This window comes from Gigantopelta aegis, chromosome 6, assembly GCF_016097555.1.
Source record: "Gigantopelta aegis isolate Gae_Host chromosome 6, Gae_host_genome, whole genome shotgun sequence".
Classification (NCBI taxonomy): Eukaryota; Metazoa; Mollusca; class Gastropoda; order Neomphalida; family Peltospiridae; genus Gigantopelta; species Gigantopelta aegis.
Window position 1 is genome coordinate 19,454,633 of NC_054704.1, and position 26,822 is coordinate 19,481,454.

At 36.2% G+C, this 26,822-nt stretch overlaps 1 protein-coding gene across 1 annotated transcript; it reads left to right on the forward strand.

Annotated features, from left to right (window-relative positions):
• The first annotated feature begins 82 nt into the window (after window positions 1-82).
• Window positions 83-26,115, forward strand: LOC121375368 (periodic tryptophan protein 2 homolog). The gene is made up of 19 exons (XM_041502787.1): window positions 83-176; window positions 4,256-4,368; window positions 5,211-5,305; window positions 6,473-6,572; window positions 8,092-8,235; window positions 9,510-9,645; window positions 10,119-10,278; window positions 11,428-11,482; window positions 12,045-12,194; window positions 12,636-12,843; window positions 13,715-13,863; window positions 14,562-14,709; window positions 15,052-15,202; window positions 15,990-16,170; window positions 17,050-17,197; window positions 20,938-21,109; window positions 23,593-23,811; window positions 24,279-24,504; window positions 24,894-26,115. Exons 1-19 carry the CDS (start codon window positions 159-161, stop codon window positions 25,075-25,077), a joined length of 2,757 nt encoding a protein of 918 aa, XP_041358721.1. The 5' UTR covers window positions 83-158; the 3' UTR covers window positions 25,078-26,115.
• Window positions 26,116-26,822: the final 707 nt, after the last annotated feature.

Sequence of the window (26,822 nt, forward strand, 5' to 3'; positions counted from 1 at the left end):
AACAGTTCTCATTTGATGGCTCCATTATGTGTTGGCCAATGAAAATACTTGTAACATTTACGTAGGTATAGCAAAAACATGGGGAAACCGGAAGCACGTGTGTGTGATTTTTCTGTAAAGACAGCTTGACATTATTAACGTAAACATTTAATCCAATAATGAAATTTTCCTACAAAGTAAGTTGAAAAATAAAAAGTATTGTAATAGAGACTAATGGGTTATGAGACAATTCGACCCCGCTACATAATCGGCCTGGTTACTAGTCATTTCGTACCAAAGTGTTGAAAGTCATTTCGTACCATAGTTTTTTGTATTTTCGTACCATAGTCGTTTCGTACCATAGTGCTTTGGTCATTTCGTACGTACTTTTTACCATCTCGTATCATAATGTTTGGTCATTTAGTACTATAATGGTTTCGTACTCTGTATCTTATTTTTGTCATGGTATGCCACTTATTTTTATTGTTGACGAATAAACGTTGACGTGTAAACATACCTTGTAAAGTGAGAAAAGGTTTAAATGAACATATATATATGTATATTGCCACTGATGATCATTTCATATGATACGAGACTCACTCCCCCCCCCCCCCCCCTGCATTAGCCTAATGTTTATTTTTTAAATCAGTAATTCAAAATTTTACTATCTATCAGTGAACTAAGCTGCACAATAAATGATTGAGGTACGAAATGACCAAACAGACATGGTAAGAAATAACCATGGTACGAAATGAACAAATAACTATGGTACGAAATGACCAGGGTACGAAATGACTTGGGTATAAAATGGTAAAATTGGGTACGAAATGACTATGGTACGAATTGACTGGTTACCATCGGCCTCAGAGGTTTTGGCCCATCAATTTTGGCCCCACGACTGTTGTCACATTCTGTAGAGTGTAGTCCTTTCCACTATGGAATTTACTATACGTTATTTATCTGCGAGCTGATTGTTTTCTAAATTTCACACAAAAATAGGAAAACATTTTTAATTTACCTACGTCAATCCAAACATTTAGACCAATAAATCTAAAAATGTTATTTTTTAGCCATTGAAATGGTCAGTTATTTTCGTTTTGTGGTGATCTACTAGTATATGAAACAAATTAAATTTTAGTGGCACTATGATGACTATCAACTTGAAATAAGTCAGATTTGTTTTAGGTGCAAACTGAATGAACCTGTGAAACTGCATTAATAGTGTTGAGCGTGTATTGTTACTTACTTCACTACAGAGGCCAGGTGTAAATGAATGGGTAAAAAGAAACAATAGGCTATATACCAGACAAGTCAAAACGTCGAGATTATCTTTATTCGTTACATAACAAAAACATCTTTCAGTATATACCATATACATTATTACAATCTTCTCCTAACCTCTACTCAACTGCTCTTCAACCCTTTACCTCTTTGTACAGCCATGAATCCTTTCTTCAACTCTTCAGCTATACTCTCCACAAACTATATATACCGGTATATATTATTATTATTAATTTTGAGAGCTCATTCAAAAATAGCGTCATAAATAAATTTGTATATACAATAATCATAAATTTAATTTAATTGTCCCATTCCCTATTATAATTACAATATTATAACTATAATAGACTATGTCTATCAAATTGTCCCCATCATACTTGATAAGCCCCCTTCTGCCGCGGACACAGCCACTGGCGATGTCAGAAAGAGAGAAGTGTTTTATTTAACGACGCACTCAACACATTTTATTTACGGTTATATGGCGTCAGACATATGGTTAAGGACCACACAGATTTTTTTTATAGACCAACTGAAGACTGATAACCCATCCCATACGTATTGGTATTGTTCGCTGTACTGCGGTCACTAAAATACTCGCCCGATATTTTTAGTTATAAAAGGTGAAGTGTGATTGGTCAATATTTAAATTATTATTTACAGACGAAATGTTACTTGGACATTGGAGTCTACGCAGTGTTGTTAGCAATCTGATTAAAATTAGTTCTACTGGTCTAAATAAGGCATTCGTAATTCACACGAAACATGTTGTATGCCCTCAGGATAATATATATTTCGGAATGTTTTCAAATTATTTTCAAATCACTGGCATGATTCTGCAAGTAAGGTTTTGATTGGTGGACATGAGCTCCAACTGGCTGCTGTTAGATCCACATGTATTAGTGGAGCTAATTTTAATTAGATTGGACATCTCCTTGGCATAGATTGAATGAGTCTCTGAATCCGGGCATGCGGAATCCTAGCCCATTCTTCCTGCAGTGCATGTGACAGTTACGGAAGCGTCTGAGGCTTCGGGTCACGCTGGCGTACACGTCTGTCCAGTTCATCCCATATATGTTCAATGGGGTTGAGATCTGGCGATCTTGATGGCTATGGCAGCACATTAATGTTCTGATTCTGTAGGAAATCCATTGTTACATGTGCCGTGTGTGGCCTGGCATTGTCCTGCTGAAAGAGTTCTCTCTGTCGATCCAAAATGAGAAGCATGTGACGGCGAAGAATTTCATCCCGGTAGCGTACAGCTGTCAGGTTGCCTTGTACGAACACAAGTTCACTTCTGCCGGTGTATGAGATGGCTCTCCACATCATGACACTCCCTCCACCGAATCTGTCAACTTGGGCGATGTAGTTGTTGGCAAAATGTTTATTGCAGCATCTGTAAACACGTTGTCGTCCATCATGTTGCTGTAAAAGGAAACGTGACTTGTCACTGAACCATACTCGCTGCCAGTTTCCCATGTTCCACCCCTGTACATTTGTGCACCAGCGAACACGTAAATGTCGATGTTGACGTCGCAGGACGTGGCCAACATATGGTCTCCTATCCCGTAAATCAGCTTCTCGAAGCCAGTTCCAAATGATTTGTGCAGACATCCTTCTCAAACCAGGTATGCGTCCAGCAGTGTTCATTGTTGTGGCAGTTTGGTGACGCAAGTACAGAACCTGGATGTAGCGATCTTGTGCTGCAGTTGTTATGTGAGGTCTTCCACTTCTAGGCCGGTCTTCAGGTGATTGAAACAGCTGGTACCTGTCCCAGAGACATGAAATGGTGCTCTGATGGACGTTCATGTGGTTTGCAACTGCTGACTGCGATTCAATGTTTTGATTCGACAGGCTTAGTCTTGGCATCTCGTAACTCATCTACATTGAAATGGAAATGAGGCATCATTGTGAGCATTGCAGCTTTAAATCACTACCCCAATCTTTTCCTGATTCGCCAAAATCTGACCATTTCATGCCGATTTCCTGCAATTGTCACACAGCGTGCAACAACATGCGTTAAATATGTTTTAGGGTGCATTTGGACATGCTGCCCCATTCCAGGTCATTCAGCAACATTGTACAAAAAAACCCGATATTTTGTAAAATCAAACACCTTTCTTCTTTCCCTATCACCTATTTTCATAATATGGAATTTTACATTGTTAATGGATTACACATTTCCAATTTGTGCGCCCTGAAATTCTGTTGCATTTCATTTATAATAACCAGTTGTAGCAGTGGAAACAATGGGCTGAATTGACGTAGCCTGTTTTTCTTAAATACATGTGTTTAAGCATTGTAAATATTTGTAGTTACACACATTTAAATACATAAACAGACTTTGTAAATTTGGCCCTGTACGTTACATTGTATGTAGTTCTGGTTGGTTACATTTGTCACCTAATATCGTGAAGATCGGTATGATGGTAACATTGCTGTCTAGAAGATACTTTGTACTTGGTGTTTAATTAAAATTAGTTAAGTGGTGTCTAGTTGTGTGTGTGTGATGCTATAAAAAAAGAATATAGCACATGTTAAAGTACTGTTCGTGGACTTTGAGTTTGACATTTCGGGTTTTTTTTGTAATAAATAAATCTTATGAGAACAGGCTTTGGGCCATCCATAAAGTATGCATATAGAAAATCTTGGATTTTGTTTAAACCCCCTTTTCCCATGTTTTGTACAGTTGATCATTACCCCACCCCTCTCCTTTGTACAAAGGATAAAATAAAGAGCTTGAATTGTATACCTTTTAAACCAATTAAAAAAATGTACTCTGTCAGAAAATACCTCCCCCCACAATACACTACTCATATGTAATGATTGAAACCCCCTCCCTCTAGGCATGTTTATGGATGGCCCCTTCACAACTCAGTAATATTAATATTTTGTTGGGGTGGTTTCTGCAATTTTTTTTAAGTTTCCTAGATAATTTTACAGATTGATTTTTCCATTGCTAGCCCTGCTTATTTTATTATTATTTTTTACATTTCAGTTTTCCAACCTTCTGGGGTCTGTGTATCGAAAAGGAAATGTCACTTTTACACCAGATGGCAATAGTGTCATCAGTCCAGTTGGAAATCGAGTCACAGTATTTGATCTCAAAAAGTACTACATATTAATACCAGATTTAGGGGCCTTCAAAGCTCGAGGGAATTGGTTGTAGAATGCATTATGTTTATATTAAAAATACATGCTTAAAAGTGTTAATTTATTTGAGTTTTTGTGTGTAAAAATCATTGTGTTTGTATGTAAAAAAACCCACAAAATTTTACATTATAACAATTGTAGAGCAGTCCTTAACAGATATTTGATCATATCATTTGTACAGGTACACGTAGTGGTGCATTTTATCTTGATACCTAGGAAGCATCATCCAGCTCATGTAGTAGTATGTGTCACAGGATCAAACCACCTCAGTGAACCCATTCTGTGTTTGGGGGTTTTCCCCACCCAGCCAGTGCACCATGACTGGTATATCAAAGGTTTTGGAATGTGCTGTCCTGTCTAAAGGAAAGTACATATAAAAGATTGTTTGCTGCTAATGGAAAAATGTAACAGCTTTATTCTAAGACTGAGTAAAAAATTCCTAAAGGTTTGACATCCAATAGCAGATGATTGATAAATCAATGTGCTCAAGTGGTGTTGTTAAACAAAATAAATTTTTAACTTCATCTTAATACCTTTACCAAGATTGATGGATGATGTGAGAGGAAGGTCACCGTAAGATCACATGCATGTTTAACCTACCTTATTGATAAATAAATTACCTGTACAGTGTTATTATCAAATTTCTCAAACACAAAACCTCTTAACAGCTTAATTTAAAGCTCAAAATGTTTGTTACATGTTAGTCTATACACTATTGTTATGTATTATGCTGATAATACACATGAACATGTTTGTTTCATTTAACTGCTGTATGCTACAAATGGTGATGTCTGTTTCAGTAACAAGTCAGAAACTCTCCCCGTTGAAAGCCGACTCAACATCGCCTGCATGGCACTTTCTCCCGATGGCTACACCTTGATTCTTGTTAATGAAGGTTTTTAAAGTTGTCTTATACTCTGTTTTATTACACACATTATTGTTTCATCACTTTGTTACACAAAGATATGCTTTACAAGTACCATTTATGTATTTATATTCCATGCCCATAGGAATGATATTAGTTCAGTTTCTAGCGAGGGGGCAGTCTTTAGCAGGGGGCACAAGCCAGATTTTTATCTTAATTTATATAGAGTAGGAACAAAAGATCTATATTTTCATCCTCAAGTGAGACTGGGGCAGTCCCCCATCTCCTCCCCTTCCCAGTTCCTGTGTCTGTATAAACATCTCTGTAGATAGTATTTTACTACATCTTCAACTGAGATGAAGTAATCTTTCATAACTTTTATTGCTATTATTTATTAGTACATTAATTTTATAGCACTGAGTATTTATACAAGTATTTTAAATTCCAAACATTTAATACTTAATAATAAATTCAATTATTTCTTTAAGATATTAGGTTTTTAAAAAATGCTTTATTATTTTGTTGTTAGTTAATTTTTTAACCTATTATTATTCAAATTCCACAAAACATCTTCCATTTTTTTAATCAACCTTTTTCTGTATTAAATTAATCCTTGACATTTAAAAAAAACCCTAGTGTTGTGTAAAACATTTTGTGGAGACCTTATTTATAAATGAACATAAGTAACTGACACCATTCATAATTTGTAATAAATATAATAACTTTTGTCCTACGCACATTTGCATTGCTTAAACACCCTTGTTTAAGAAAAACTGGCATCAGAAATTAAGGGCTCACCTTGGCCACTGCCAAATTAACAAATTGTTAATTTTTATACAAAGTTGCTTCAAAATGTAGTCTTTGGCTAACTAACATTACAATGAAAGTTATATCTGAAAATTGGCTAAATCAATATTTGTTCCAGTGTGAGCCCTGTAATGTGGCCCATAGTGTTTAAAAGGTTTTTAATACATGACAGTTTGTTTGTGTGGCCCATAGTGTTTAAAAGGTTTTTAATACATGACAGTTTGTTTGTGTGGCCCATAGTGTTTAAAAGGTTTTTAATACGTGACAGTTTGTTTGTGTGGCCCATAGTGTCTAAAAGGTTTTTAATACATGACAGTTTGTTTGTGTGGCCCATAGTGTTTAAAAGGTTTTTAATACATGACAGTTTGTTTGTGTTTGTTTTCTTTTCAGAAGGAGAAGCGATGCTGTGCAGTCTGATTAGCAAGACCGTTATTAGTTTATATCATTTTCACAGACCAGTGCACACCATCAAATTCAGTCCTGATGGAACGTAAGTGGATTTTTAATGTGGTTTGAAATTCCTCGGTCAGTTGTTAAAACATTAGTTACCTTAACTATTAGTAAAGAGAAATGTTCAAAATCGGATATTTAATAGCGACTGAAGAGATGTGTTGAAACTTCATTTAGAACAATTTACGGTATTCATGTAACAGATAAAAATCAACCTCCACTGAGGGTATTCGAACCACGGACTCTCAATACGAGAGTCCAGTTCTCTACCAATAGGGAAATTCCCACTAGCTGCTGCCAGTAGGAGCACTTTATCCAAACACTACTAATCTGTAATAAAACATTAATTTTTCTATTTGTACAAAAATATTTGAAAGCAAAATATTATGCTGACCCATGCGTTGAACAACAAGGCCCTGTTTGGAGATGATCTAAAGAAGGACCTTTTTTAAAATTAAAATAAAGTAAGATACAGGTAATGTTACAATGGATGTGATAGTGTCAGCTTTTGTGTTTAGCATAAATATTAAGTTTTCATGTTTAGCTCTATTTTTTATAAACTATATTTAACATAATGAATATCCAACTCTGTTAGTTAAAATTTGTTAAAGTTGTTAATTTTGTTTTTATTGTATAGTTTTTAGTTTTTTTTGTTTTTTTGTTTTTTTTTAAAGAAAAAAAATTAATCCGGAATATTATATCACAAATTACCTCTTTTTTTTTTTGCCAAATCAGTTACGTGAGACATTTCATTCCGCAGAATGTTTTTCTCTCTCTTTTTTTCCAGCTTTTATTGTTTCAAGTATAGCGCTATATATTTAGAAGTAATAAATTCACACTGTTTTCATGATTTTTAATTATCACAAAATACTGCAACCCTCACAATTAAGAAATTGGACAAAATATTCCGTGAAAAACTAGTCCCTGTGGTATTTTCCACGACAGTTTTGCAGATAACGTGTAAGAGAGGTGTCAGTATTACAAAAATAAATAAGTAACTCAGAAAAGTGACAAGAATAGAAAGTTCCACAGCAAAATAAAAGGTGTGGAAAATTTTAAATACTGGGCAATCTCCATTATACTGCCGATTGCCTTCGTTAATTGACAAGATTTTAATACAAAATGCCAAGGAATATGCTAGTTTTAGAAAATAAAAACTGACAGTTTGTTACTATAACGTTCTTTAACAAACTTGTTATTGCTTCAGTATGCTAAAAACTTGTGTAGTAGTAAAAACAGTCCATGTGAATATGTAATACATTGTTTAAAATAGCCCAGTGGTAAAGCACTCTTTTGATGTGCAGTCAGCCTAGGATCAATCCCTATCAGTGCAAAGGCTGTGGTATGTGCTATCTTGTCTGTGGGATGGTGTATCTAAAAGATCCCTTGGAAAAATGTAGTGGGTTCCTCTCTAAGACTGTCAAAATTATGAAAAGTTTGACATCCAATAAATTAATAAATCAGTGTGCTCTAGTGTTGTCGTTAAAACAAAAACAAAAAACATTACTACAATATTTAATGATTTTTCTGATCATTTTCCATTATGATTCTTTTTGCAGAAAGTTTGCTGTGACTAAGGAGAACAAAGTATTGGTGTTCCATGCACCGGGCAAAACACGGGAGTTCAATCCTTTTGTGTTGTACAAAACCTTCTTCGGAGCTCTTGATGACACAGTGTGTATAGACTGGACCTCGGACTCCAGGTGAACAATTAATGTCAAGAAGAAAGGAATGTTTTATTTAACAGCGCAATCAAGACATTTTAATTACAGTTATATGGGGTCGGACAGATGGTTAAGGACCACACAGATAATGAAAGAGAAAGCCGTCAGTATGGGCTATATCTTTCTGATTAGCAGCAAGGGATGTTTTATATGCAGCATCCCACAGACTGTATAGTACATACCATGGGCTTTGTTACACCAGTTGTGGAGCAATGGCTAAAATAAAAAATAGCCCAATGGGCCCACCAATTGGGATCAATCCCAGACTAATCGTGCATCAGGCGAGCACTTGATTGCTGGGCTATGTCCCACCCCTAATGAATCTGATGACAGATACTTTTGTACAGAGAGTGTATACCACCAAATCAACTCCCATAGGCGACCATAGTAACGTGTGGCTGAGCACTTGATTGCTGGACTATGTCCCACCCCTAATGAATCTGATGACAGATACTTTTGTACAGAGAGTGTATACCACCAAATCAACTCCCATAGGCGACCATAGTAACGTGTGGCTGAGTACTTGATTGCTGGACTATGTCCCACCCCTAATGAATCTGATGACAGATACTTTTGTACAGAGAGTGTATACCACCAAATCAACTCCCATAGGCGACCATAGTAACGTGTGGCTGAGTACTTGATTGCTGGACTATGTCCCACCCCTAATGAATCTGATGACAGATACTTTTGTACAGAGAGTGTATACCACCAAATCAACTCCCATAGGCGACCATAGTAACGTGTGGCTAAAACTCCTACCTGCAGCATATCAATCAACATATATACCACAGATATAAATACTACCACCCCTCACCCTTAAAGTGAATCAGAAAACATTGGGGGGTGAAGCTGCTCATTTCAGAAATAACGGATATCATCTATGACTATCCTAGTTCCACACAAAATTTGAGTACTTTTTTTTTTACAGGTACTCCATAAATGTTTCAAGCACAAGGCTACTTGACACAGTGGTGCTAGATGAAATAAAATTGCATAAATCTTTTGCTCAGATGAAACTCTTCTCTTTTTTTTTACAACCAACACTCACATTTATCACCAATCACAGATGGGTGCACCTCAAACTTTCACCCAACCAGAAGTTATTTGGTTTAGTACTACCTAAAATATTCAATATGTTTCGATACAGTCCATGTTTCTTATTTATATGACTAGAATCTAAAATATATGTTTTTAACATACAAGTAATTTGTGTTGTGTATACTGATATCTTGTTAACATTTTATTTTCAGAGCATTCTGTGTTGGCTCCAAGGACATGAACACGAGAGTGTATGGTGCTCAGAGGTTTACCAATCTGATTGTGTATTCAGTCGGGGGTCAGACTCACTGTGTAGTTGGCGCTTTCTTTGAGAAGGATTCTCTAAATGTATCCTTAATTTTTTTAATTTTTTTCAATCAATGTCAATTTTGAGTTTGCCTTCAGTAAAAAATTTTCAATAAGTAATAATAACATAACACAGCTATGTCCATTACCATTGTTACGGTAAGCCCTGCTATTTCATGTGTCTTTATAGTCTGTTCGAGGGTTGCAAAAAACACTTTTATCTTATTGAAAATATGGAGTCATGCCTTGGTTTGTTAATGGGCGACAAAAACACCCAACTTATTATTTTCACATCCCTGCCTTTTAACTGCCTCAAATATCTACCAACACCATATTGATGCACATTAACTGGCGTGGTATATGATTTTACCTTACCAGATTTTACCATGTAACTAAATTTTGACAAGCATAAATCTGTGACATGATAAGTGTGGCTGTTTTTATTTTCATGCATTACGACTTGTTTCCCCTTGTAAGTGAAGTTTTACCAGGTTTATTCCTTCATTGATGTAAAGATGTATTCGATTGGCGAGAATGGCCACGTGTCGGTATGGGAGTGTGATACGAGTCTTGATGGTTTGATACCACACAAGGAGAAAGTCCTTACAGATCCTGATGAAATGGAGGAATCGGGTGGAACAGAAGAGCCATCTCAGAAGAAAAAGAAAACACACGGTAAAAGACATTAATGAAATGAGTTGCGAATACTACAGGGTTTCTATATTGTGGTAGTCCCACTCCCGTGACTAGTGATATTCAATGTTGGGCTAGTAAATAAATACTATTGCAATGCCCAACGGCTAGTGAAAAACAAAATTGTCAGATGTTGTAGTTAAATCTATTTTGTAAATATGAATATCCTGACCCCACCCCAATGTTAGTGTTTTTAAACTCTATCTCCCTCTTTAGGTGACATATCTGATTATTACTATTATTTAGTAAAATTGTATTAACTAAAAGTAAAGTAGGGCTAGTGAATATTTAATCGTGGCTAGTAACTTTTTTTAATCACTGATCCCATGGTTAGTGGATTTGTTTAAATTCTAGAAGCCCTGCGAATACATTTCTTAACCATTTTTTTTACAGTCTGTAGCACACGTAATTGCAATTATTTACAAGAACACAGATATATGGGGTTCAAATGTCTTTGGATACCTGATATAGTGGAGTTAGTTCACATGTTTGTGTTGTTGGAGAATACCATTATTACCGTGCCATGGGCTTTGTTTGGTGTGGGTTTTTGCTTCCATGCTTGTAATTTAAAGCTAGGTACAGTCCTGGCTGTGTAAGACATATGTTCTTTGGTATTTAAAGCATTGTTTATTTTAACCAATTATGCATAATAAAATAATTGAATTATAGTGATTAATATGATTTTTTAAATTATTTTTTGTTGTTGTCTTTTTGGGGAGGAAGTGGGGAGGTTGGTATAATATTGTTATCCTGCCCTTGTGATACCTCTCTAGTAACAGAAACTTATTTCTTATGAAAACTGCATTTTAATAATCCAATTCTTGGCAGCTTGTGTTAAGAATAACATATACTCAGTCTTTTAAAATGTTTTGCATGGTGGTGAGTATCCACATAATGTCTGTAAGATTATTTTGTTCAAAAGATAATGAGGCTTTGTGAAAATGTTTGAGTGCAACATTTTATCAGCTGAACTGAACACTCAAGACAAAATATTCTGTTAAAATAATTTAGATTCCAAAGAATATTTTTACATACTCAGAACAAAAGTCTTTAATTTATTAAATTAATGGATTTTTTCTCATAAAGAAATTGAGTGAAAAATAATGTTAATATATTTTCTTCTTTTTGTAGATGTGAAAGAGGAAAAGACCGAAAACAAAATCCTTTACAACAGAAAAATACTCAAGTAATTTTATAATTCTTTAAATATTATGTTGTCATTATTTTTAAATAAAACTGTAGAACATTATATTGATGATGTTTTTAAAATTCCATTCAGAGATGGGAATGTTTTAGGAGGTTACACAAAATAATAAAGCACGGAATGTTCAATGCTTTAAATACATTAATAATATAGATTATAGAAAAATACTATAAATCACTCATTTAGGGTGTTTTCTGGATATCTGGATATTGTGGTGGAGAAAGTGGGAAATCTTGGTATAGTAACCAATTTAAGATTTGTTTTGCATTGCATTCTCAACTGTAGAACATTAGCTTGAGGTGAGATCGGTCGTGCAATTGATCACCTTTTCTTATCTCAATTAGTGCTTCATGAGTGGTTTAGCAAAGATTATGGTATGTACTATACTGTTTGTGTTGGGTTTTAGTTGTTGTAGTCAAAATAACCATGTTAGATACCAAATAGCTGCTGTTTAAAATGTTCAGATGTGTTGTTCGACAAATATTCCTTTTCTTGTTGGTGCTTGCTTGTACAATGATCCTGAGAGTTGTTGTGTGTGTTTTAGTAAACAGTCATTCCGCGGCGACAGTGGGACGCATGCCCTGGTATCAAGCACGGCCTACCATAAGAACACACACATACTTGTCACGGGCTTTGAAGACGGAGCTTTTTTTCTTCATGAGATGCCAGAATTCAATCTCATTCATTCCCTCAGGTAAGAGTTTCAGGTACTGGTACTCTAAATATTGGCAGATTAATGGGAAAAAAAACGACATTGCATTTGGTTATCTCATTTCATTAATACATTCTCTTTCATTATTTTAGGAAAAAAATGCAAAGAAAGATTCCAAGTATACATTGTTTAGTATTTACTTAACTTGAAAATTATTATTTTGCAGCTAGTTATGACTTACACATATCTATCAACATGGGGGTTTCCAATTTTCCTTTCATGGCTATAACTAGATGTGCTGGAGGATGACAGTTGTAAACCCCCCCCCCCCCCCCCCCCCCCCCGAATCCCTACCCACATCAAACAGTGCCCGTTTAAGTTTAGAACAACCCTCTTTATCTAGCTCAAGAAGATCCTGTATCTTTTATAGATGGAGTTTCAAATGTGTTGAGATTTTAAAGCCAAATATCCCTGTTGTTTCAGTATTTCCGACCAGTGTATTGCGACAATAGACATCAATGACACGGGAGACTGGATAGCCCTGGCGTGTTCTGGCCTAGGTCAGCTGTTGGTGTGGGAGTGGCAGAGTGAGACGTACGTTCTAAAACAGCAGGGTCACTTCAACAACATGTCCAGTCTCGCGTACTCACCGGACGGTCACAACATTGCTACCGGAGGCGATGATGGCAAGGTGACGGTCACATGTCGACTGCTTATCAAACTTTTATATAACTAAGTGATTTTAAGATGGTTGTATCAGGTCTTCCCAACCCCGACATTTTGTACGTACCATGCCATGTGTATTTTTGTGCTGGGGTGTCAAACATTCTGATGATGATTTAATATTAAAAAATCCTTATCTAGCTTTCTGCATTTAATTATTTGCTGATTTTCATTTTCATTTGACAAGCTTTTGGGAGAAAAATATATATAATGGTTATATAATAATGTATATATATATTTATTATTTCATTTATATAAAATGAGTTTGCCTTCATTGGGATACACACACACAGATCTCTTGTCAGTCTTTTTGGTCTAGTAAAGATGACGTGAGATTTCTAAACATTTGGTTTACGTAGAGTCAAGTTAAAGAGTCCACCAAACTACATGATGACAGCTAACTGCAAGCTTTTAATCAACATTTAGGAGTACCTCATCCTTAATTGGGAGCTTAAGTTGCTTGTTTCAGATAAAACGGGAAGCTTCCTTGGCTGTCTTAGTTCCACTCACATTTCAAGCACAATAATACCTTGTACATTAATTCTAGTTAGAATTAAAGTACACAAATTTACTGGTCAGATAAAAATTCTTATAAGTTACCAATGGCAACCATGGCAGTATGCAATTTGAATTTGAATTTGAATTTGAATTTGGGGGCATTTCAGAATGCCTGGTAAGATGCTATTTGGGATAAATGTATATTTATAAGTTGTGAAGAGGTTACAGTAGCAATAATCTAGTTAAAGATAGATTTAGGTTACAGTTTTTTAGTGGTTGAATATAGAAATAAATGTTATCATGATAGTTTAATTAACTATATTTCTTTTCTGTTTGTTTAGGTTAAAGTATGGAACATGAGCAGTGGATTCTGTTTTGTGACGTTTAATGAACATCAAGGGGGGATAACTGGAGTTACCTTCAATCAGAATGGACAAGTTGTTCTGTCTTCTTCCCTAGATGGCACTGTTCGAGCATTTGACCTGAACAGGTTAACCTCGTTTATCTTTCTCTTAGTCTTAGAAGATACAGTTTAGAATATTATGATGATTAGGCCATTATAAAATAAATACTAGATTTTCTTCCCTTTTTTTTTGAGGAACGGGGGTGTGTGTTTGCCAAAAAATTATATTTTTGCTTGATGTGTGTACATATTTTACCCCCCATCCCCCTATGCCCCATTAAAAAAAAAAAAGACGGATGAAACTTAATTTATTATCATGATGGCTTTATGTGGCCTGCATTAAAATATTGTAGCAGACTTCTGACTGATTGCACAAAACGGAGATGAAAATTATTTGTGTTTTTGCACTTTCAGAAAGCTGGGTTTTTTCTCTTTGTCCTTTGCTCATAGTAGCTTTCTGCTAAAAGCTGGTACATTCACATCCTAAATTTGAGATAGCAATAATAAAAAAAAATAATAGTGCTTATTGAATGTTGTTAGATGCCTCCTTAGGTACAAGAAGTTACTTGACAATTAATTTTATTGAACTAATGTTAAAAAAATTTGGGAATGAATTGAATTATGTACTGTGTTATTATTAATAAAAAAAATTAGTTAGTGCTTATTGAATGTTGTTAGATGCCTCCTTAGGTAAAAGAAATTACTTGACAATTAATTTTATTCAACTAATGATAAAAAAATTGTGAATGAATTGAATTATTGAGTTATGTTTACATATTGTTTAGGTATCGTAACTTCCGTACTTTCACATCTCCGAGACCAGCTCAGTTTTCGTGTCTAGCTAGTGACAACAGTGGAGAGATAGTGTGTGCTGGGGGTCTGGATACGTTTGAGATATTTGTGTGGTCAATGAAGACCGGAAGACTCCTGGAGGTATGCACCATATTTTGAGATAATTTCATAAAATATACAGCTACTGATTCAGAGGGTTGATTATGTTTCAAAATAGGTGGGTCACTTATCCAAAGTAGATAGTTATATTAAGTACCTTCTTAAATAATGAAATTCATGTGCAGTGTAATTGAAATTCATCAGTTGCCAGCTTGTTTTGACAAGCCTGGTGATTGCATCTCTAGAGCTTTGATTTCTTTATAATTATGTGGCAGTGGCATATTTGATAAAATATTGGTTGAACTTATAGTTCACTATGGAAATATGTTGCATTAACATGTGGTAATTAGTTGTAGAATGATTTCCCTTTTTGTTGAATTTCAGGTTTTAACTGGACACGAAGGACCAATCAGTTCCCTCTGTTTCAGTCCAGTTTCAGCCATTTTGGCCAGTGGTTCCTGGGATAAAACTGTCAAATTGTGGGATGTGTTTGAAGCCAAAGGGGCGAAAGAATCTCTGTCACTGATTACTGATGGTGAGATATTCTTAAAGCATGATATTAATTCTTTAATTATGTTTAATCTTAAAAAGGGGTTTTTTGTTGTCACTTTAGTACGAAAATAAGCTTCTATGCATTATACCCATTAACCATTTTTAAATATACAAAATTTAGGTATTTTCTAATAGAGTGATGGCTTCAACCTTTGCATTAAAGTTTACCGTTAAAGGTTTGTGTTTAGCATCTCCACGAGTTCAAAATATTGGACTCGAGTACTCAAGGGTCAAACTCGACCCAGACCCGATTACCTGACACTTACACTAAATGACAATGAGACTAAGGAATAAAGTAAAATAGCATTTTGCATCTTAATTCCAGTGCTCAACATGGATGCAAAATAATGCCACACTTTTATACCTCTATGTCTCATAATGTAACTGGTAGAAAAAATATAATTAAATGAGAGTGCTTTTACTTTCACAGTTATTCGAGTCAAGTAAACAGACATGAATCTACCTAGACTCGGCCCATGCCCGAGTACTCAAAGTACTTGTTGAGACCCTAGTTTAGGTCAGTTTCTTAGAAACTAGCTTTATAGTTTCTTCTGTGGATGTTCATAGCAGTGTACCATGAAAGTTTATTGAAGGCAAGACATTTAATTCTGCGTAATTCATGTTTTAAAAATAAATGGCTAAAATCTCATTACCTTCATATCCTCAAAGTGCCTCCATCTTCAATAGCCTGTCATTGGTGACAATCCAAGATATTTATAAAGGTGTCACTTGTTGCTAAATTTCTAATGCTAGTAACATTTATGATTTAGTTTTGGCTGTCACGTTCCGTCCCGATGGACAAGAATTAGCTGTGGCTACACTGGACTCGACAATCAGTTTCTGGAACCCACACACGGCCGTACAGATGGGTTCTGTCGAGGGTCGACACGATCTCGGCTTGTCGAGGAAGGAAACGGATAAAATCACTGCTAAGAAGTCATCATTTGGGAAGTAAGCTCATAAAGCTGTTTACAACATATACCGGTACAAATATACATTATTCTATTGAAACGTCTTTAATACACTGTAAGTATTAAGTTTTAAAAAGCTGTGAAATATAAATTTACATAAAAATCTGCTTTTGTATGATTTATTCACTATTAAAAAAATGGATTCTGTTCAATGAAATACAGATATTATTTTAGAAAAAGAGATGTCATTAGAGAAAATCAATCGTGACAAGGATTAAAAAAAAATTATATGCATGTTTTGTTGTTTGTAATTATGGGAATTGTTTTTGGGTGTGTGTGTGTGAAATTATCAATTTATAACAGTCACAAACTGTTTTACTATATTATTCCTTTTGTGAATTATATATTAATGAATTAAAAAAAACCCTGAAAAATAATGCTTATATATTTATGTTCTTTCAAATGGTTATGCAGTAAAAAAAACCTAAGAAAATTATTGTAATCTGTCCAAAATATTGTGTGATTTTATCTTTCACATCTCCTGCGTCTAACTTGTCTCGGACACTTTTGTAGTAATACAAATATGTGGATGATGTTTAGCATTATATATTCATGCGACAATATTTCAAAATCTTAGGTAAGCGACATGATTTTTTCCCAGGTAACCAATTGTTCAGTTACATTTGTGCTGTCTCACACTTGTATTGAAATTAGTTATCTTTTGAATTTTGCAACATTTAATTTCAAAATGTGTAACCATTCAACACACAACATACTGGCAGTTTGCATTAATTTAAAGCTGTGTAACCAACACATGAACAGAAAAACAGTTGACATGAAATATTGTGCCCCGATTTAACTCTGATAAATGAAAGTCTAAAATAACGTTATTAATTCAGTGTTTTGTTCTTTATTTTAGAGCATTCAGCACCATCTGTTACAGTGCAGATGGCAAGTGTATTCTGGCTGCCGGTCGGTCAAAGAATGTTTGTATATACTCTGTGGCGGACCAAATACTCATGAAGAAGTTTGAGATCTCCTGCAATTTGTCTTTTGATGGAATGCTGGTTGGTATTTGTCTTTTGATGGAATGCTGGTTGGTATTTGTCTTTTAGTGGAATGCTGGTTGGTATTTGTCTTTTGATGGAATGCTGGTTGGTATTTGTCTTTTAGTGGAATGCTGGTTGGTATTTGTCTTTTGATGGAATGCTGGTTGGTATTTGTTTTTTAGTGGAATGCTGGTTGGTATTTGTCTTTTAGTGGAATGCTGGTTGGTATTTGTCTTTTAGTGGAATGCTGGTTGGTATTTGTCTTTTAGTGGAATGCTGGTTGGTATTTGTCTTTTGATGGAATGCTGGTTGGTATTTGTCTTTTAGTGGAATGCTGGTTGGTATTTGTCTTTTAGTGGAATGCTGGTTGGTATTTGTCTTTTAGTGGAATGCTGGTTGGTATTTGTCTTTTAGTGGAATGCTGGTTGGTATTTGTCTTTTAGTGGAATGCTGGTTGGTATTTGTCTTTTGATGGAATGCTGGTTGGTATTTGTCTTTTGATGGAATGCTGGTTGGTATTTGTCTTTTGATGGAATGCTGGTTGGTATTTGTCTTTTAGTGGAATGCTGGTTGGTATTTGTCTTTTGATGGAATGCTGGTTGGTATTTGTCTTTTAGTGGAATGCTGGTTGGTATTTGTCTTTTGATGGAATGCTGGTTGGTATTTGTCTTTTAGTGGAATGCTGGTTGGTATTTGTCTTTTGATGGAATGCTGGTTGGTATTTGTCTTTTGATGGAATGCTGGTTGGTATTTGTCTTTTAGTGGAATGCTGGTTGGCATTTGTCTTTTAGTGGAATGCTGGTTGGTATTTGTCTTTTAGTGGAATGCTGGTTGGTATTTGTCTTTTGATGGAATGCTGGTTGGTATTTGTCTTTTAGTGGAATGCTGGTTGGTATTTGTCTTTTGATGGAATGCTGGTTGGTATTTGTCTTTTGATGGAATGCTGGTTGGTATTTGTCTTTTAGTGGAATGCTGGTTGGTATTTGTCTTTTGATGGAATGCTGGTTGGTATTTGTCTTTTGATGGAATGCTGGTTGGTATTTGTCTTTTAGTGGAATGCTGTTTGGTATTTGTCTTTTGATGGAATGCTGGTTGGTATTTGTCTTTTAGTGGAATGCTGGTTGGTATTTGTCTTTTGATGGAATGCTGATTGGTATTTGTCTTTTGATGGAATGCTGGTTGGTATTTGTCTTTTGATGGAATGCTGGTTGGTATTTGTCTTTTAGTGGGATGCTGGTTGGTATTTGTCTTTTGATGGAATGCTGGTTGGTATTTGTCTTTTAGTGGAATGCTGGTTGGTATTTGTCTTTTGATGGAATGCTGGTTGGTATTTGTTTTTTAGTGGAATGCTGGTTGGTATTTGTCTTTTAGTGGAATGCTGGTTGGTATTTGTCTTTTAGTGGAATGCTGGTTGGTATTTGTCTTTTAGTGGAATGCTGGTTGGTATTTGTCTTTTAGTGGAATGCTGGTTGGTATTTGTCTTTTGATGGAATGCTGGTTGGTATTTGTCTTTTAGTGGAATGCTGGTTGGTATTTGTCTTTTGATGGAATGCTGGTTGGTATTTGTCTTTTGATGGAATGCTGGTTGGTATTTGTCTTTTGATGGAATGCTGGTTGGTATTTGTCTTTTAGTGGAATGCTGGTTGGTATTTGTCTTTTGATGGAATGCTGGTTGGTATTTGTCTTTTAGTGGAATGCTGGTTGGTATTTGTCTTTTGATGGAATGCTGGTTGGTATTTGTCTTTTAGTGGAATGCTGGTTGGTATTTGTCTTTTGATGGAATGCTGGTTGGTATTTGTCTTTTGATGGAATGCTGGTTGGTATTTGTCTTTTAGTGGAATGCTGGTTGGTATTTGTCTTTTAGTGGAATGCTGGTTGGTATTTGTCTTTTAGTGGAATGCTGGTTGGTATTTGTCTTTTGATGGAATGCTGGTTGGTATTTGTCTTTTAGTGGAATGCTGGTTGGTATTTGTCTTTTGATGGAATGCTGGTTGGTATTTGTCTTTTAGTGGAATGCTGGTTGGTATTTGTCTTTTGATGGAATGCTGGTTGGTATTTGTCTTTTAGTGGAATGCTGGTTGGTATTTGGTGGAATGCTGGTTGGTATTTGTCTTTTGATGGAATGCTGGTTGGTATTTGTCTTTTAGTGGAATGCTGGTTGGTATTTGTCTTTTTGGAATGCTGGTTGGTATTTGTCTTTTGATGGAATGCTGGTTGGTATTTGTCTTTTGATGGAATGCTGGTTGGTATTTGTCTTTTGATGGAATGCTGGTTGGTATTTGTCTTTTAGTGGAATGCTGGTTGGTATTTGTCTTTTGATGGAATGCTGATTGGTATTTGTCTTTTGATGGAATGCTGGTTGGTATTTGTCTTTTGATGGAATGCTGGTTGGTATTTGTCTTTTAGTGGAATGCTGGTTGGTATTTGTCTTTTGATGGAATGCTGGTTGGTATTTGTCTTTTAGTGGAATGCTGGTTGGTATTTGTCTTTTAGTGGAATGCTGGTTGGTATGTGTCTTTTAGTGGAATGCTGGTTGGTATTTGTCTTTTAGTGTAATGCTGGTTGGTATTTGTCTTTTGATGGAATGCTGGTTGGTATTTGTCTTTTGATGGAATGCTGGTTGGTATTTGTCTTTTGATGGAATGCTGGTTGGTATTTGTCTTTTAGTGGAATGCTGGTTGGTATTTGTCTTTTAGTGGAACTTCTTTTGCATTCTTACTTTCTGGGGGCGGGACGTAGCCCAGTGGTAAAGCGCTCGTTTGATGCACAGTCTGTGTGGGATCAATCCCTGTCGGTGGGCCCATTGGGCTATTTCTTGTTCCAGCCAGTGCACCACGACAAAGGCTGTGGTATGTACTACCCTGTCTGTGGGATGGTGCATATAAAAGATCCCTTGCTGCTAATCGAAAAGAGTAGCCCATGAAGTGGCGATAGTGGGTTTCCTCTCTCAATATCCGTGTGGTCCTTAACCATATGTCTGATGCTATATAACCTTAAATAAAATGTGTTGAGAGTGCGTCATTAAATAAAACATTTCTTTCTTTTCATTTCTTATTCTCTGGGGAGATCTGTTGTCAGTCAGCTAATTGGTATTGAGCAGTAATGACTTCTGTTATTGTTTACCTTCGTTTGTCTTCCATTTTGTCTTGCCTTGACTAACTTAAATCATTTCATATAGGGATTACTTTTGCAGTGAAATTGTCAATTTTCTCTCTCTGAGCTTCATTGTTAAGTTTTTTCATTTAGGGCCATTTTTCACTTGCTTTATAGTTGCATCTTTCATTTTAATTCATGTTTATACATTTTTGAATGTCTTAAATTAAAATTTGAATTTAAAAAAATTTAAATTGGTAATTCTTTTTTATATGTTTTGAGATAAACATCTAAGGATGCAGCCATGAGTGCACCAAATAAGTTTATGGTAGGCAAGACATTTAATTCTGTGGAATTCTTGTCTTGTATTAAATAGTATAGGTTTTGGGATCACAAATGGTTTATTATTTTATGCATTATACATACACTTATTATTTTCATCCAAAAATATGTTTGTACCCATGTCTGCTACCAGATCATTGACATAATGTGTATGTGTTTGTTAAATACATATTTTGATAATAAAATATGTTTATACTCATGTTCACTACCAGAGCATTGAAATAATATGTATGTGTTTGTTACATACATTTTTTGATAATAAAAAATGTGTTGCTTGTTAGACAATCCTAGTTTAATTATTTATTTCTCTGGCTACATTTTAGGAGTTGTTAGACAAAAGGAAAATGACGGAGTGGGGCAATCTGTCTTTGGTTGACCAGGGAGAAGGGGATGATGGGAAGACGATTAGTCTTCCGGGAGTAAGGAAAGGCGACATGAGTTCTCGTCACTGGAAGCCAGAAGTCCGTATCACGACAGTTCAGTTTTCTCCAACAGGTACGTAGTTGCTGGGAATGTCATACATGTGTTCTCGTCATTGGAAGCCGGAAGTCCGAGTGACAACAGTTCAATTTTCTCCAACAGGTAGGTAGGTGCTGGGAATGTCATACATGAGTTCTTTTCGATTAGCAGCAAGGGAACTTTTATATGCACCATCCCATAGACAGGATAGCACATACCACAGCCTTTGATGTACCAGCCTATGTATAAGAGATCATTCACTGTTGTGCAGCCTTTGATGTACCAGTCGTGGTGCACTGGCTGGAGCGAGAAATAACCCAATGGTCCTATGTATAAGAGATCATTCACTGTTGTACAGCCTTTGATGTATCAGTTGTGGTGCACTGGCTGGGGCGAGAAATAACCCAATGGGCCTATGTATAAGAGATCATTCACTGTTGTGCAGCCTTTGATGTACCAGTTGTGGTGCACTGGCTATTCGGAGAAATAACCCAATGGGCCTATGTATAAGAGATCTATGTATAAGAGATCATTCACTGTTGTGCAGCCTTTGATGTACCAGTTATGGTGCACTGGCTGGAGCGAGAAATAACCCAATGGGCCTATGTATAAGAGATCATTCACTGTTGTGCAGCCTTTGATGTACCAGTCGTGGTGCACTGGCTGGAGCGAGAAATAACCCAATGGGCCTATGTATAAGAGATCATTCACTGTTGTGCAGCCTTTGATGTACCAGTCGTGGTGCACTGGCTGGAGCGAGAAATAACCCAATGGTCCTATGTATAAGAGATCATTCACTGTTGTACAGCCTTTGATGTATCAGTTGTGGTGCACTGGCTGGGGCGAGAAATAACCCAATGGGCCTATGTATAAGAGATCATTCACTGTTGTGCAGCCTTTGATGTACCAGTTGTGGTGCACTGGCTATTCGGAGAAATAACCCAATGGGCCTATGTATAAGAGATCTATGTATAAGAGATCATTCACTGTTGTGCAGCCTTTGATGTACCAGTTATGGTGCACTGGCTGGAGCGAGAAATAACCCAATGGGCCTATGTATAAGAGATCATTCACTGTTGTGCAGCCTTTGATGTACCAGTCGTGGTGCACTGGCTGGAGCGAGAAATAACCCAATGGGCCTATGTATAAGAGATCATTCACTGTTGTGCAGCCTTTGATGTACCAGTCGTGGTGCACTGGCTGGAGCGAGAAATAACCCAATGGTCCTATGTATAAGAGATCATTCACTGTTGTACAGCCTTTGATGTATCAGTTGTGGTGCACTGGCTGGGGCGAGAAATAACCCAATGGGCCTATGTATAAGAGATCATTCACTGTTGTGCAGCCTTTGATGTACCAGTTGTGGTGCACTGGCTATTCGGAGAAATAACCCAATGGGCCTATGTATAAGAGATCTATGTATAAGAGATCATTCACTGTTGTGCAGCCTTTGATGTACCAGTCGTGGTGCACTGGCTGGAGCGAGAAATAACCCAATGGGCCTATGTATAAGAGATCATTCACTGTTGTGCAGCCTTTGATGTACCAGTCGTGGTGCACTGGCTATAGCGAGAAATAACCCAATGGGCCTATGTATAAGAGATCATTCACTGTTGTGCAGCCTTTGATGTACCAGTCGTGGTGCACTGGCTGGAGCGAGAAATAACCCAATGGGCCTATGTATAAGAGATCATTCACTGTTGTGCAGCCTTTGATGTACCAGTCGTGGTGCACTGGCTGGAGCGAGAAATAACCCAATGGGCCTATGTATAAGAGATCATTCACTGTTGTGCAGCCTTTGATGTACCAGTCGTGGTGCACTGGCTGGAGCGAGAAATAACCCAATGGGCCTATGGATAAGAGATCATTCACTGTTGTGCAGCCTTTGATGTACCAGTTGTGGTGCACTGGCTATAGCGAGAAATAACCCAATGGGCCTATGTATAAGAGATCATTCACTGTTGTGCAGCCTTTGATGTACCAGTCGTGGTGCACTGGCTGGAGCGAGAAATAACCCAATGGGCCTATGTATAAGAGATCATTCACTATTGTGTAGTAGGAGTAGCTGTAGGTTTCATCTCAGTATTTAGATCCAAGTGTCACCAAATAGTCATAGTTTAAAATGTGCTGATAATTGGAAATTTGGTCTAGAGTGTTAAAAAGTTAAAGTTTGTTTTGTTTAATGACACCACTAGAGCACATTGATTTATTAATCATCGGCTATTTGATGTCAAACATTTGGTAATTTTGACATATTGTCTCAGAGAGGAAACCTACCACATTTTTCCATTAGTAGCAAGGGATCTTTTATATGCACCATCTCACAGACAGGATAGCACATACCACGACCTTTGATAAACCAGTCGTGGTGTACTGGCTGGAACAAAAAATAGCCTAATGTGTCCACTGATGGGGATCAATCCTAAACAGACACACATCAAGTGAGCGCTTTATTCCTAAAATGATGATGAAGAATTGTTTATTTTGCCTTTTAACTGATTGTTGTTGTTGTTTTCTAGGAAGGTCTTGGGCTGCCACGACAACAGAAGGTTTGCTTATTTACTCTCTGGATCAGAGTCTCGTGTTTGACCCGTTTGAGCTGGACACTGAGATTACTCCAGCCAGTGTGAGAAAGACGCTCAACAAGGGAGAATACCCTAAAGCATTGCTGATGAGTTTCAGGCTGAATGAGGAACATGTTATTCAGGAGATTATTGAATCCATCCCAGTCTCTGATCGTATGTCGTCACTTATTATCCATATTGTTCCAAATAAATGATGTTATTAGCACGTTTAATAAATTGCTTAATGTGAATATAAATTGATTAAGAGCATCAAATTCAACTAAATACTAGTACTATGCAGGCATGGATCTAAGAGGAATGAGTTGGGTGTAGATATGTACATACAACCAAATTTGGAAGTGTTCAGCAGACGAATACAATGACTTTATTTTTGTTGGGTTTTTTATTTATTTAATTTCTGTTTATTATCCTCAGAAACAGATGACATGGTTGGGAAGCAATTATGTTGTATACACTTCAACCCCAAAATAAAATTTTATTTGATCAAAACATGCTTAGAAAAAAAAATGTAGCAGACCCATTGAGCATAAAATAATTGTGGTACCGTTTGCTTCCCCCATGTGATATTAGTTTTAACAGTTAAAATGTAATAATAATTTCTGTTTTATTTTCGTTTTCAGTGGATGTCATCTGTCGGAATCTGCCGGAGAATTATGTAGATAAGCTGTTGAGTTTTGTAGCCAATCAGATTGAGTCATCTGCCCACATTGAGTTCTACCTCATGTGGATTAAGACTCTGTTGACAGCTCATGGTCCAAAGTTGAAACAGAGATCCCAGTTAGTCATGGCGACTATCCGAAACTTGCAGAAAAATATTACAAGAAAATATGAAGATATTGGAAAGCTGTAAGTGAATGATAAGTCTGATGTGTTTATGCTGTGTGCAGGCTCATAGCAACATTGGTGGGTCGACATAGACATGCAATTTGCATAAATTTGTTAGCTCTACTATCTGTTAAAAAAAAAAGTGTTTGAGATCATCTAAAAATAACTTTTCCATTCACACCACAAGATTGTGTCGCTGCCCCCCTTCCCCCCCCCCCTCCACACACACTATTAAACTATTAAGTCATTTCTAATGGTCAGTAATTTGTGTTTAATGTAAAACCTTTCCTTAATTTAATATGTTGAATATGAATTTTTAAGTTTTAGGCCGAGTAGAATATGTTTGATAAAATATTGTCATTACTGAAATGTATTTCGTATTATTTATTATGTTTAACTTTTGCTTACAGCTGTGACCACAATAAATATGCCATGGAGTTCATCATGGCATTATCAACATTGAAAAAGCAAAAATCAGAAGGTCGTGATGAAAAGATGGACACAAACGATGAACAGTTGAAAGAGGTTTACTCAGATTCTGATGATGAAAGCATCCAGAAGCTGTTGAGCAATTTCTCTGATTCAGACACATGACAGAATGAAAGAAGCTCATGTTTTATTGATAAAGTGTTGTGCAGTTTACCCTGAGGTAGAACATGGTCAACATATTGAATCACACACATGGTCTGTGGATTCCAGGCTTCTAGTCGACCTCCATTTCAGGAAGAATGAAATACAGTCGAACCTGTTCAAGCAGCCATCTGTCTTCAGAGGCCATCTTTCTATTCTCCCAAATCAGTCGGTACAGTACAAACTGACCTGTATTAAGAGCCACCTGTATTAAAAGGACACCATTTGATGATTCCTTTTGGTGGCTGCTTAACCTAATGTAAATTGAACATTTTGAAATGTAGTCTTTATGGTCCAATATATTAACCATTCATTTGTCATATAACTAACATGAATCTACGAGTATAAGACCGAAAAATATTCATGTATTTTTTACTGATTCTTTAAGGCTGAACAGTAGTCGGAAAGACCAATGAATGGCAGCCATCTTGTTTCTGTCAAATAATAAGCAGGGCCCATATTTTCAAAGCTATCTTGGCACTACGAAATTGTAAAACCACCGTAAGCTATAATATCACTATGGCATATGCTTTAGTGATGTCATGGCCTATGATGGTTTTACGATTTCATAGTGCCAAGATAGCTTTGAAAATTCCTAGCCTTGTTTTCAAATAAGTTGTACTGTTTTCAGAATAGGTGTAAACATTATACTGCACCACGGATAGATGTTATCTTATCTGTATTCTCATGTGGTTTGTATTCCTTACTATACATGTAGTATGCCACCCATGTAATAAAATTATTATCATTATTATTATTATTTTAAGGAGAGCCAGTGTCATGTTTAACAATAACATGGGCTTTAGAAAGTTAAACCATTTATCAGTTGTTACTAAGTTTACAAGCTCTAACAGCTCACAAATGAAAGGGATGTAATGATTGTTTGTTTTGTATAACGACACCACTAGAGCACATTGATTTATTAATCATCGGCTATTGAATGTCAAACATTTGGTAATTTTGACAGGCATAGAGGAAACCCACTACATTTTTCCATTAGTAGTATGGGATCTTTTATATTCACAATTCCACAGACAGGATAGCACATACCATCACCTTTGTGGTGCACTGGCTGGAACGAAAAATAGCCCAATGGGCCCACTGACAGGGATCAATCCTAGGGTATGTACTGAGGGCATAAAACTTGGTAATAACTGGTACTGAGTTTACGATTCTATTTGTTATACCTGTTATTTATTGATTTAAAAAAAAAAAAAATTGACCATTCTATACATTATTCTCAATATTACTTTCACAGATAATTTTGAAAAAAACAATTTTATGTTTATTCAGTTAAAATCATATTTAGTTTCAAAAGAAGATCATCAGTTTATAAACCTTGGTGGTGTAGTGCTTAAGCCATTGGACTTTAGGGATGGTAGGTACTGGCTGCAAGCTACGGTTAGTTGTAATGGCCAATACCATGGGTAGTTGTAAGACCATTATAACAACTTGTCTGTCACTAACAGTAATCAATAAGAACTAACTACCAATCTTCTGTCCTGGACAGGTAGCGGAGGTATATACCCAGGGCCCCGTTCCACGAAGCGATCTTAGCCCTAAGATCATCTTAAGTACATAGCTACCTTTTGTACTTACGGTGATTTTAGTGTTAAGATCACTTAGTGGAATGGGACCCAGGACAGTGTGCTTGGAATCTTAATTGGATATGAGCTCAAAAATAAGTTGAAATGGTCAGGAAGCTGTAA

What these genes read in the sequence shown, in the direction of transcription:
- LOC121375368 (XM_041502787.1), top strand. An exon ending in TCTGTCACTGATTACTGATG is followed by an intron (nt 15,203 to 15,989) that starts GTGAGATATTCT and finishes TTTATGATTTAG; the next exon opens with TTTTGGCTGTCACGTTCCGT. An exon ending in ATCCATCCCAGTCTCTGATC is followed by an intron (nt 23,812 to 24,278) that starts GTATGTCGTCAC and finishes TTTCGTTTTCAG; the next exon opens with TGGATGTCATCTGTCGGAAT.